The sequence below is a fragment of the Euleptes europaea genome, chromosome 5, assembly GCF_029931775.1.
Source record: "Euleptes europaea isolate rEulEur1 chromosome 5, rEulEur1.hap1, whole genome shotgun sequence".
NCBI lineage: Eukaryota > Metazoa > Chordata > Lepidosauria > Squamata > Sphaerodactylidae > Euleptes > Euleptes europaea.
In genome coordinates, this window is record NC_079316.1 from 60,841,802 (window position 1) to 60,855,586 (window position 13,785).

A 13,785-nucleotide genomic window follows, 5' to 3' on the forward strand; every position below is an offset into this window, starting at 1 on the left:
TTATCAACAGGAAGCACTTGTGTCAAATCTTCTTCCTCTTTCTCTCCTCCATATGGAGATAAAACAGCCATGAGGAAGCTATTCACATTCTAGTGTTCCCTCAACAAATGTGAGTAGACCACATTCCATCTCGGTGAAGCACGATATCAGAGGCCAGCCAGATGCTGATGAAGTGGGGGGGGGGAGTATAACAGTGCTTCCCTACCATCTGAATATTGCCTCTGACATCAGAAATTGTATCTGAAGTGGAAAATAACCTTTGAATTCAGCTAGTTGAAAGCTGATGTTCCACTGATTGTATTTGTATTAAATGTAAATACCTCATTTTCCTTTGTCAGTGTTGCTGACCAAAAGCTCTAATAAGGTAGTGGGTTTAAAGCTCATATTTCAAAACTCTTCTTCACAGCCATAAAAACTTTACAGGTAGAAAAACACATCATCACATGTAATTTTTTCAAGCCAATTTAACTGTATCCTGGCTTGCATTTCCCTTAGTGCAAGACATAGCATAGTGCAGCAGTCTCAGTAATGACTTCCTTTGACCAAATCATGATAACAGCATCTAATAGCCTATTCAAAACACAGCAACATTGGCTGGGAATAGAAATCCAGCACTTGCCGTTACAGTAGAACTGAATTTTAAAAAAATTCTCTTCTGCTGTTGAAGAATCCAAACCTATACATTCCTCTAGGTACAGTCCTTTCTTTCATGGATCAAGGTTAGGGTCCTCAGAAGGTACACTGAAACTGGGGGGGGGGGCTATGTTATCAGAAAGCACCCTCTCAGTGCCGTTTCCAGCTTAAAACCAATTTCTTAAAGACGGAGGCTCTATTGCTATGTATTTTTCAGCAGTCCACCTAAAGCAAAGGTAGAGGTCATCCCAGGAGGAAACATAGCAGTTGTTGAACAAGCAGTGACACAAACCCAGCTTCCTGCTTCAAACACATATACCTGCCTACGTTCCTGTTTCTATAGGCATCTGACCCATACTTGTTTCCTCTTCATTGTATGGTATAGCATCCATCTTTAATGAGCCTGGATTAGTAATCTACCTACTTTCTGTTACTGCAGCGGAAGCAGTTGTTGAAAGAAACATTTTAGACAGGTGGAAGATGGATGGCCTTGTTCACTTTAGCAAATCAAAGGGAAGAAAATTAATCTTTAGGCCTAAGCAACTTGAAAATATGCTCAAGTATGCATGTTAACATCTTCTCTTATTATAAAACTTCACTATATTCATTCTTCAAGAAACTTCTGTAAACACACATCACAGACTACATACAGAATACATGTTGGTGTTTATTTTTGAGTCACAGAAATTCACATGGTTTTAAAAAAAAATTATTCCAGGTATTAAATCTTTTACTTGCATCTGCACTGATCCACATTTTCCTTCTTCAGGGTGGGAGCGAAAGGGCAACTTGAGGAATGTAACAGTAAATAACAAGCAGAATACATCATATAGATATGCCTTTTACTGAACAAGATTTCAAAAAGTGTACCATCAGAATTAAATAAAATGAAAATGGATCAAATCATGTTCTGAACTATGAAATTTTAGTAGCAAAAGGCATCCTATGGAATGGCTTCCTCCATTTTAAAAAATGGCAAAAATATTTACGGTTATGGCACCAGGGCACCCATTCTTGTGAATACAACAAACACACTCTTTGTCCAATGCATAAGTTTATAATAGAACAGTTCAAGTAAAAGGACAGTGGTCCAAAAGGGGGAAAATCCATTTACTAATACAAAGCCAGGAAAGCACTATCTTGTTTTCTTCTCTCCATCCAACTGTTGATCAGTTTCAGAATCATACAGGCATTTCTCTACACACCTTCTTGGGAACCAGCCTCTGATTCTCTTCCCATCTTAAGAGGAGAGAAAAAATGGCAAATCAGTGACAGAAGACAGCAATGCTTTTCAGAGATCACCCCCATATCCTCCCACCCCCAAACAAACCATGTACAGATTGGCTGTAGAGTAAGCATTTCTGGTTGCACAGGTGGATATCTGTAGCCCATTATGTCAGCACACACTGCCAGTTTGCAAACACGTCTTTTAACATTCAAGTATGAGCTAGCATGAATACAATAAGTGTCAGAGTGTGGGTCAGTATATGATTTAAGTGGTTCATACTCCAATTTCAGACAGTTTAAATTATAAGTTCCTCCAGAAGTGTTTATCAGTCTCTCTGAATCTTTCCTTGTTAGATTTCATTTTTTTCAAACGCAGTTGTAGATTTTAGATGACAATTCCTTAAACCTATACTGATGGTGGAAAGTGCCATTAAGTGTAGCTAGGGGAGTGCAAAAAAGGTTGTATTTTTTGGATTTGGGTATATTGGACCCCCCAAAATTGGTATTCCTGATATTCCCAAATTCCAATACCTGTATGGTATTCAGATTTGGGTGTTTTTTTTTCAGGAATCTGCATTTTTTGGATCCATTATTCCCTATGGGGAAACTTTTCAGGTGGCTGGGGGTGTTCTTTTTGAAGATACAGGCACCAAAACTGCAGCAGAGCTCCTATGGAGGAAAAAAGCAAACTCCAAGCTGCTTTCAGGCAAAAGCCATACCTACAAGCAGCAATCACTAGTCAAATCATGCCTCCCATGGAAGAACCAACATAACAAGCCCAACAGAACCATTGTGGAACCCAGTAATCCCAGTAGAACCACAAGCAAATGTGCCAAGCCAAACAGAACCAAAAGCAAACCGGAGAATGTTTATACTGGAAACTCTAGGTGGGTAAGGTCACTTTTGCAAGCCCAGTAGAACCAATGGACAATGTACACAATGCCCAGCAGAACCCTGTGCCACTGTGGCAATGCAAATCAACAGAACTAATGCAAATCCACGGTAAAAATGAAAGTGAAACCTTTTCGAGCAGAATACCCCACAAATCTTGGAATCTGTGTGTGTGTGTGTGAGGTATATTATATTATTCTGTCCTTGGAAGAGAAAACCTATCATGGCAGCAGGCCCTAAAAAAGTGTAGAAAACCATGATTTAAATCTAGTCTTACTATCCACCCTGCCACAAAGTACTGAGAACTAGCAGTTGTGCCTATGAAGTGATACCTTTGGGTCTAGGTGACCTAGAACTGTCCATCTCAAACTGGTTGGTAGAGGCTCGTTAAGTTTTCAGGCACAGTTCTTTCCTAGCCCTGCTGCATGTGATCGTTTAACTGGAGATGCCAGGGAACAAACTACAGACTTTTTTGCACATGCTGCAGCTTTTCCCAGGCATGATGAAAGTCTGGCAAGCTTGGAAGTTATTACAATTTAAGAGCCAGACATGTGCAGAAATTGTAACACGATGTAGCCCTAAAAAGCGACTACCCTAAAACCTGCAAGCACATTCTGCATGTTCTCAGTTGTTTGAATGAGAAGCTGTAAGATATAAGAATCTTTCAAGAAGAAATGAAAGGCTTTCAGCATTTCTTTTGAAAGTCAGTCCAGCTGTCAACCAGGGCCAGGGCCTTCTCAGCAGTGACTCCTGCTTGGGGGAACACTCTGCCTGTAAAGACCAGGGCCCTGGAACACATGAAGCTGCTTTATACTGAATCAGACCCTTGGTCCATCAAAGTCAGTATTGTCTACTCAGACCGGCAGTGGCTCTCCCGGGTCTCAGGCAGAGGTCTTTCACATCACCTACCTGCCTAGTCCCTTTAACTGGAGATGCTGGGGATTGAACCTGGGACCTTCTGCATGCCAAGCAGAGGCTGTACCGCTGAGCCACAGCCCCTCCCACAGCCCTGTGGGATTTCTCCCAATTTTGAAGGGCCTGTAAGGTCGAGTTGTTCTGCCAGGATTGCGGTTGAGGGCAGCAACGGTTTATGTTCCATCTCTATTTATAATTTGGGATTGGCTGGAGTTTTAAATTGTTTTTTATTGTATTTATAAAATTGCTTTTTAATGTATTTATTTAGAGTGTTTTAAAATTGTTCTTACTGTATTTATTATATTAATTGGCGTTAGCCACTCAGCCTCGCTTTATGGTGGGAGGGCAGGATACCAATTAAAATAAAATAAATAATAAAAAAGTAATAAAGTATTAAGAGTTTGATTTATGAAAAATGAAAGGAGAACTTTAAGGTAATTTATGGAACTTCAAGTGGAAGCCTTGAAAAAAAAAACAGCTCATCAACTGATGTACCTTTAGCAGAAGAATACTTTAAAAAACAAAGCAAAACAAAAGTTACCATCAGTTGTCAAATCAGTAATTTTGTCTCCATACATCCAGTGTCTGAAAGATAAGGAATACATTAATTAGACATGACACTTGTTCCAGAAACACTTATCAACCAATTTCAAACCGAAACACCTGAATACGAACTTCAAGCCTCTAGTGGCTAAAATCAGATCCCCTTTGCTGAGTGCAATTCTAGGTTCTTCAGTGCATGGAGTGGTGAAGAAGGTCCTCAAGCCTTTTGTGAGAGGGCAGCAGGCACCACTGTAGTCTTCTATTGCCCGGTACCGCACCTGCCAATGTTGAAATATCACAGTGAAAATGTACAGTCTGATGCTACTTGCTGACTACAAACTGCCCGCTGTTAGCTTGACCTCTACGGTGGTGGCAGCAGTAAGGGAGTTGGTTTTTATATGCTGACTTTCTCTACCACTTAGGGAAGAATCAAACCAGCTTACAATCAACTTCCCTTCCCCTCCCCACAACAGACACCCTGTGAGGTCGGTGAGGCTGAGAGAGCTCTAAGAGAGCTGTCACTGGCCCAAGGTCACCCAGCTGGCCTTATGTGTAGGAGTGGCGAAACCAATCAGGTTCACCAGATTAGCGTCCTCAGCTCATGTGGAGGAGTGGGGAATCAAACCTGGTTCTCCAGATCAGTGTCCACAGCTCCAAACCACCGCTCTTAACCACTACACCACGCTGGCATGTAGTACATTTATGATCTTCCTGACTCAAAGAATGTAACTGAGGGAATAAAATTAATTGCATGTATATTGCATGTAAATACCTCAGTCCTTCATGTCTCTGATATTACAAAAGTCACCTGGAAGCTGTTTGTAGAGTTTTAGAAGAGTATGCTTATAGAAGAGCAGACTACTCCCACATCCTTGGGGATATACAACTGTTGCATGGTTGGCTTCACCCTATAAAACTATTTTCTCATCTAGTCGGATCAAAACTGCATCGGTATTAATATCAGTAATCTTCAACTTTTTCTGGTACAGGCCTTTTCTATTCTTCTATTCTTTTCTATTTATTCTATTTTATGTTTCTAGGTTGCTACAATTGTGAGTGTTCTCAGGTGCATTTATATGTGCGGGTTCGACTCCCCTTCCTTCCTTCCACCACAAGGAGAAGGTGAAGGGGCCCAGAGGGAGAGAGGCGGCCACAGACCGGCCACCGCCTACACCAGCAGAGGAAGAGCGCTGGAGCCCACGCCTCTCTCTCTCCTCCCCTCTCCCTTCTCTCTGCTCGGCAACCCGAGTAGGGTGGAGGCGCGCCTTCTTGACCATGATTGAAAGGCGTGGCAAGGAAGGGACAGAAAATTCCAAAGCTTGCCATGCGTTAACAGCCTATGTCAATTTCAGAACACGCTGAAGAGCAAGCATCCCAGGTGTACTTACGCTTCTCACTCGTTTGTCAGCTTTTTGTTTCAGTTGCTCTATCTGCAAGAAATATGCATAGAAGGATTACAGAACATTTTCAACTGTAAAGATATGTAAACTCATGTCAATGTGGGTGAGTGGATGGGTGTGGTAGTTACCGTCAGACTATACTGATGAGCACCTTCCCTCACAGGCCACTCCAAGCCATCTCCCTCTGGGATTCCAGACCAAGTGAATACTTGCTTGAAGTTATTCCACTTACTTCCCAAGTCATAAGGGAAAACAAAGGTCTCCCTAGTTTGGTAATACTGGATACGATCTTTGGCCTGTTGGAGAGGTACACAAGTACAGTAAATTCTACAAAGTAACAATAAAATTCTAATGCTAGTTGTAAGTAGTACTCAAACTATAAGATCAGCAGGGAGGGCAGTTGTAGATATCAATCCATTCAAGGAAGTTGACAGAGGGCCAGTGTGGTATAGTGGTTAAGAGTGTCAGATTAGTATCTGGGAGACCTAGGTTCGAATCCCCACTCGCACCGTGGAAGCTTGCTGGGTGACCTTGGGCCAATCCCACTCTTTCAGCCTAACTTACCTCAAAGAGTTGTTGTGAGGATAAAATGGAAGAGAGGAGAATGATGTAAGCCACCTTGGGCCTCCAAGTAAGTAAATATGTAAATGGAATTAAAGAATAAGAATTGGTTTTTATATGCCGACTTTCTCTGCCACTTAAGGAAGAACCAAACTGGCTTATAATCACCTTCCCTCCCCCCACACAACAGACACCCTGTGAGGTAGGTGGGGCTGAGAGAGTGTGACTAGTCCAAGGTCACACAGCTGGCTTCGTGTCTATGAGTGTTCACCAGATTAGCCTCTGCTGCTCATGTGGAGGAGTTGGGAATCAAACCTGGTTCTCCATATCAGAGTGAAAGGAAGAAGCTCATAGAGTTTAAACTAGCCAGGAACCCAACAGAGATCCACCACACCAAGTCACATGAAGGGGGGGACAAGGGAACCTAGGAGGATAAGCAAAACTTTTCAAATGTATTTTTCAGAATTCTAAGCTATAAGGCAGGCTAGGCTATGGAATAAAGGGAAGAAACTAGCTGGGCATGAGAAGGCAAACAGAATTAAATATTCTGGAGAAGAATCTTGGAAGAGGGGAAAAAAGCAAAGCAGTAGAGGTGTTCCTGAAGACAGGAAGTGTGCTGTATGTTTTTGGGGGACAGTGGTCCTCCTGATATAATCCAATCAATAGAATTTTCCATTGGTGAGGAATATGAGCTGATTTTTTGGACCAATCTGTAGCTTAAAACATTACAGTCTGAAGCAATACAAGCTTCTGAATTGCATGTTTTCAGACAGAAACTAAATCTAGAAGTATTAAATATATGTTTTGGCTAGCTGTCTGGACCTGTTTCCCTTTAGAACAAAGGAATCTGAAACAGGCCATGTGGATTGAAAGATCTGATTTCTCATGTCCCTTGGGGCCAAAGTAGAAAATAAAACACATACAGCAGTATTTACAAAAGAAAAAAAAAAGGAATAACCGGAAACTTCTACCTCAGTGATTATATTTCACTATTACAGTATCTTTGTGTTTACTGACATGAGCAGCTCTTGTATACCTCAAAACATTCACTGTACTCGTACATCCCAAAGTTTCCATTTCACTGTCTGTTTTAATAAGCCTTTTGTCCTTATATTATACTGACCTCTAGTGATACAGTCACAGTAGATATCAACATATTATATAACAAACACACACAACATTATTAACCATACTGCATCTAAAGCACAGAGCTCTTTTACTTAATGGGGGATGTTCCATCCTTATTAATCAAAGGGGCAGCTACATAGGGGCCCATAGTTATTTGAATGTCTAAAGATTTCCCTTTACTTTATTAAACATGAAGCCCTTTTTGGTAAGGGAACTAATGGACATACATACATCAGTGTTTGAACAACAGGTTATGTGTAAAAAACATGAATATTATATTGACGATTAAATGCAGTTGGGGCACAATTTTTTTGATCATGCAGAAAAGGCCCTTGCCTTACACTAAAAGATACCCAAAATAATGCTCTATTTTGAGGGCAAACACCGACTTTGATTCTCAGAGGAAAATATCAGAGGCAACAATGAAATATGGCAACTTTAACAATTAGAAGATGAAATATGCTATGTTTGGATAAGAAATGAACATAAATTGTATCTCCCACTAGCTGTGCAATCCTAAGGGGGGGGGGATGAAACCTCATAGGAGCCGGTGTGACCCCTATGCTGGCGTCCGCGCCACTTGTGCCATGCAAAATGGAACAGATGCTAGAGCAGGGCGAATTAAGCCGGCCCCCGGGAGCAGTGCTGCGGCGCGGCCCTTAGATACTAGCGCTGCCTCCCCAGCAGCGTTGTCATGGCAAAAGAGGCCGTGTTGGCATTCCTAGGGATGGAGCTGATGTTAGTCAGCCTCCAAACGCCCTTTTGGCCCAGAAACGCTCCTTTAAGCAGTGGCAGAGCTACGCCAGCAAAATAGGTGGTGTAGCCTGTGAAACTCCATGGAGAAGTTTCATGGGAATTTAATTTTAAGAATTTTTATACCTGTTTTTACTGGCTGTGAAGCCTCTCAGGAGGCGGTGCAGTTGTGCCGTTCCCAGCCATTGCCTATCTACGCCCCCTTCCCCCAGGAATGGGCTGTAAGTGTTATGAAAGCCATGGATTTTGACGCTTTTGAATTATACAGTGAATGTTTAACAGATTAATTTAAGGTGTGTTTTCTATGCAGAAGAAAACACAAGGATGACATCTCTTGGGCCAAAGGTTACATTCAGATTTTGTGATGGTCATGCACCTGGCATGCTCCCTTCCCTCCCTTGTGCAGTACTTCAAAACGGAATCCTTCAACTAATTCCAGTGAAGAGGCATAAAGGTGAACAAAGATAATTATGAGCTGAGCATGACAGAGCACTCAACCCTTCCTGAGAAATGGATACCATCTTTGTAAAGTTTGACTTCTGCTGAAAGTATCTTACGAGAGACTCAGTTTAGATAAAAATATGACAGGTTCCTATAGGCAAGTGCTTTGGCTGTGGTTAGACCATACTAAGAATAGAAAAGGTGGGACCTATTGTTCAGTTTCCTATTTCAGTATGCTTGCCTCTGAGAAAACCAAATTACAAAGTAGACTAGTATCTCAAATGCATTCGAACAGAAACTTACTTTTTCTTCAATCCATGATTCAATTGAAGTTTTGTTCCTTAAAATAACTTTCATCTATGAGAGGGAGAAAGATTAGTTCTTACAGGCTACTTAAAAAGATATACTGGCTTGGGTCCTAATCTCGCTTTTGATATGCTGTAGGTGTTTCCACTTGTGGAAGAGGGAATCCCTCCTTCGTGCTGCAGCCCCTCCCCTTCCACCCCTATGATTCCACCCTAGGTGTCCTCTGACTGGAGTGTGTGTGTGTGTGTGTGTGTCACAATCTCATGGAGCACAGAAGATTTTAGTGGCAAGAGAAAACCTTGCCATTTATGCAGCAGAGCTCCATTCCAGCTGTGTGGGACCCACAGCCATAGTCACAAAATAATTTAACACAATCTGCTCTGATATTAATTAAATAAGTCATTGAAACAAAAGCCAGCATACAGGGAAAGCTTGCCCAGCTACTTAAACTACTTTTCTGAATTATGTCGACAGAAAAAAAGACTTCCAAAACAAACAAAAATTATTCACATGCAAAGAATCATAAAGAATTACTCAGTTCTTCTTACATCATAGTTCCCTTAAAGATGAGATGTAAGCCATTTTGTTAAAAAAAAAAACTCACCTGGATTGCAAACAACATACCAACTGCTATAGTTGTCCCCAAAGCCAGTCCCAAGGCAAATAAAGATGCAGCAAATGCGGACAATCCAAAAGGGATAATTGGGTGGGGGTCTCTTCTGGCTGCACTCATATCAATCTTTACAGAACTCCAGCCAAAGGATACCTATGAAAGGGAAACAAAAGTACAGAAATTCAGAACAACAGCCAGCTACAAAAGCAAACCAGTCAACAAAAAAACCTCTGTTAGCATGACTCTAGCTTGGCACATCTTCAAAGGCTATTATAAGATCTTATTACAACACATGCAAAAACAAGCTGAGATTTGCAGAAGTTATATTTTGCCCAAAAGAGATCTCTAATTGATTAAAAATATGCTTTCTCTATGTTTTAGTCACAGCCCAAATCTGAGTGGATGATTAACACTACAATGGGCTCTAACTGGAACTCTAGGCATTTGGTAAGTTCTGGAGATCTCCCATGAGAACTGTCCTTGTAAAGCAAGCTACTCTGCAAAAATGCATTGACTTGATTACAAATTCTATGCCTCCTTCATATGGATTTGTTTATTCTTTCTATTTATGGTTTTATTTATTCACTGCTACAAAATATTTCAATTTTAGGTAATTTTTGTGAGATTCCCTGCAGGCAAGAAGAAAGGCCTAACTTCACGTAAGGTACACAGGAAGCTGCCTTATACTAGGTCAGACCATTGGTCTATCGAGATTAGTTTGTCTACTCAGACTGGCAGCAGCTCTCCAAGATCTCAGGTCAAGGCCTTTCTCATCGCCTGCCGCCTGATCCTAACTAGAGGCGATGGGGATTGAACCAGGGTCCTTCTGTATGCACATGCTCTACTACATGCATATGTTCTACTTCTTCATGCACATGCTTCTACTACTGAGAGGCCACTTAGGTGTAGGAAAGAATAAAGACAAAGCAAATGTTACAGTCCTCCAAAAAGGTACCAGATGTACAGCACCCATCCCAGAAAACTGCAATCTGATCACACAAATGTCATCAGCTATAGAATCGTCACATTTGGAAAACAGAAGATATTGATCAGTTTTCTTCCCAGAGGAAGGTATCCAAGAGCATTTTCTTACCCTGTTATAAAGCTGAGTGTACATGGTCATGATAAAAATGAAAGCAGCATGGATACATCCTAGGGGGGCCAACAGAAGAAACAGAGTAAAGGAGGCATGATTCTGAAACCCACAGCAGTTGTTGATCCAAGGACAGTGATGGTCCATCTTCATCACACACCTAGAAAACAATTCCAATCAGTACACCTTAAATTAGCATTTAAGGTGGGTATAAATGTAATGTGGGAGTTTGGCATGAGTATTTATTTGTAAGCTCTAAAGGGTACATAAAACATCAATATGTTTCCAAGGAGCTGTTTACTTAAATGTTTCCAAGGCGTTGTTAACAGTGTTGATGAAAGATTAACATTATACAAATAGATGTATATATCGAGAGATAGAGAGAAAGAAGAGAGAGATCAGTCAATAGTGGTACCTGTTGCACTTTCGGCAGTGATGTGAGCGTGGAGCCTTGTAAGACTGACATACTTTACAGTACTGAAGATACATGCAGTCCTGAGAGTTTTCCTCAAAATATAGAAGAGAAGGCAAATAAGGAGCAAGCATTAAATCTGCAGACTACATCTCAACCCTTTCACAGCTTTGTTCTGTCTGGGTGTGGTTGGTGAATCCCTTCTAATTAGAGAGAACAATTATAAGAAAGAAACTTCACCCTTCATTCGTCTGGCAATTATCTTCTGTTAAAAAAATAAACCTTGTATACAGATTCATACTGAATGAAACTGAATTCAGTCTGAACTATTGGCTATTTGTTTCTATTTATAACATCCCATCCATCCAGATAACACTCTGCTTCCACACAGCTTTTGCTCCAGTTCAGCAACCAAAGTGATTTTTTGGAGTGGGGACGGGGGTAGGAGGAGCATCCACATGGTGTCCTCCCCTAAATATTCTATTTCTGAGTTTTTCCCTGCTTTGATGTAATCTTTTTGAAATCTGATTTGGTATATGTTCAGAAATTTCGCAGTTAAAACATCTTTGCACACATGTGGGCTGAAATGTATGCACTTGTAAAGGTCACACCCATTCCCTCCCCCCCCCCACGCATCGCCAGGGGGCTTTATTTTTTAATCAGCAATTGCTAGATCACTACAGAGCAGTAGAAAAAAGCAAGAGCCCAGTAGCACCTTAAAGACTAACAAAATTTCTGGCACAGTATGAGCTTTTGTAAGTCACAGCTCACTTCTTCAGATATAGAGCAGCAACTTTATAATGATCTCTTGCTATGATCTACTAGCTCTGCTGAATTCCCAGCTTTCATTTTAAGAAGTCTGAAGGTTCGAGACTTTTTTAGAGAGCGCCAGCATGGTGTAGTGCTTAAAAGAGGTGATCTGGAGAACCTGGTTTGATTCCCCACTCCTCCACATGAGTGGCAGAGGCTAATCTGGTGAACTGGATTTGTTTCCCCACTCCTACACATGAGGCCTGCTGACTGACCTTGGGCTAGTCACACTCTCTCAGCCCCACCTACCTCACTGGGTGTCTGTTGTGGGGAGGGGAAGGTAATTGTAAGCCGGTTTGATTATTCCTTAAGTGGTAGAGAAAATCAGCATATAAAAACCAACTCTTCTTTAAGAAATGAAAGCTGGGAATTCAGAGGTGCTAGTAGATCATAGCAACAGATAACCAACACATCATTACACTGTGGTGATCTAGCAGTTGCTGATCTTTTAAAAAGCTCCCCCTGCCAGGACAGGGAGAAATGGCAGCTGCAGGAGGCTGAGGCAAAGGAAACACAAGGAAAACTGTCATCTGGACACTCCACTGCTACTGTGAATGCCTCTGCATTCACACTGGCAACAAGAGATGTGGAAGCACCTTTACTTCCAGGTAAATATGCATATGATTAGACTTGAAGCCCCACTTTATCCAAAAAATACATACTTCCAAGTAGGTATGCACAATATTGCTGCTTTAATCTCCATTTTCCTATGTAGCTAAACAGATTTTGAAACATTTTTTTTCTAGAACACTTTAAAAACAGAACACTGTGCTATATGATGAGGCAGTGTTGGCCGCCAGGAGGCCCTTCTAACTGCACTCAGGTTACTAACCAACAATTTGTGACTGAAGGTATGGATAAGATTCCAGTGTTACTCTGGAATACCTGGGTACAAATCTGGCCACCTACCAGATGGCTCCCATCTTTACCTGATTCAACATATCAAACAACTGGGCCCACAAATTCCATTCTATGCTAGTATTCGTTAGGTTAGGGAAGATCATTAAAATTAAACCTTTTTTTTAAAAAACCCATTTTATATTTGCTTACCGGCTTCCATCCCACAGGAACATATCCAGGGCCAACAAACATGGCATTGAAGTAGTTGTAAAGAATCATAACAGTCCAATTAATAAGCATGATGAAATTGATACTTCCTCCTGTTGTGTCCAAAGGCCAGTACCACAGAACAGCATCGATCATAGCCATGGTAGAACATATTGCTATTACACTGAGAGCTATGATGGGGCCCCAGTGGCACAGCCTCCTCAGTTCATGGAGGTTTTCAAACTTTACAACTGAACAAAGCATTCCCATTTTGCAGTCAAGCGCTCTCCTGTTTTAAACGGTTCCTTTCAGGTACAGGTTTCCATTTGTCATATGTTTTCATTTCTATAGCATCAGTTACATGTCCAAACACCACGTGCAGAAAAGATGGGATTAAGCCATTTCTGGAGTTTGGGAGAATCATTAGGTAGGAAAGCTCTTCTCGTGAGACTCCGAAGGAAAATCTTCCTCTACAGCCCACCTAAACAAACAAAGGAAGAAGAGGGGCATTCAGAATAATCAAGAAGCAATATTCTTTAGACCAAAAGGAACTTTTGAAAAGTTTTACACCATCAGAATGCTGCTTATAATTTTTTTTTGAAAGGCCTGTTTCTTAAGATTGTATTTTAGGATGCAAACAAATGTAATATCAGGAGAGCTACACAATATGCATAGCTATTTCATTTTGAGAAGCATTGCAGGCCAGATATTGTCTAGAATTCTTCCGTAGTCATATACTGGCAATGGAAAAGACATGCATGTAATCAATTTTTAATTAATGACTATCATATTAAGATCCTGGGCCTTAACATTAATGATGCAGTTTTTCTGGGAAAATTTGAATTGGAAAATATTTGGAATTTGGTCAGTTCAAATTTAACTAAATAATTTAAATATTTAAATGTTAACAAAATTTAAATAATGCTAGCAAAAGAAGTTAAATATACCATGTACAAGCACTGCAGTTTGTCCATACTTCATATCCCAAATTTAGCCCACCTAACATGACTGA

The 13,785-nt window shown here is 40.9% G+C and overlaps 1 protein-coding gene across 1 annotated transcript; it reads right to left on the reverse strand.

Moving 5' to 3' along the window:
* Nucleotides 1–1,701: 1,701 nt before the first annotated feature.
* Nucleotides 1,702–13,214, reverse strand: ZDHHC6 (zinc finger DHHC-type palmitoyltransferase 6). The gene is made up of 10 exons (XM_056849506.1): nucleotides 12,777–13,214; nucleotides 10,920–11,011; nucleotides 10,505–10,664; nucleotides 9,403–9,564; nucleotides 8,796–8,849; nucleotides 5,738–5,905; nucleotides 5,598–5,639; nucleotides 4,342–4,487; nucleotides 4,208–4,251; nucleotides 1,702–1,872 (listed from the first exon to the last, which is right to left on the reverse strand). Exons 1-10 carry the CDS (start codon nucleotides 13,041–13,043, stop codon nucleotides 1,769–1,771), a joined length of 1,239 nt encoding a protein of 412 aa, XP_056705484.1. The 5' UTR covers nucleotides 13,044–13,214; the 3' UTR covers nucleotides 1,702–1,768.
* Nucleotides 13,215–13,785: the final 571 nt, after the last annotated feature.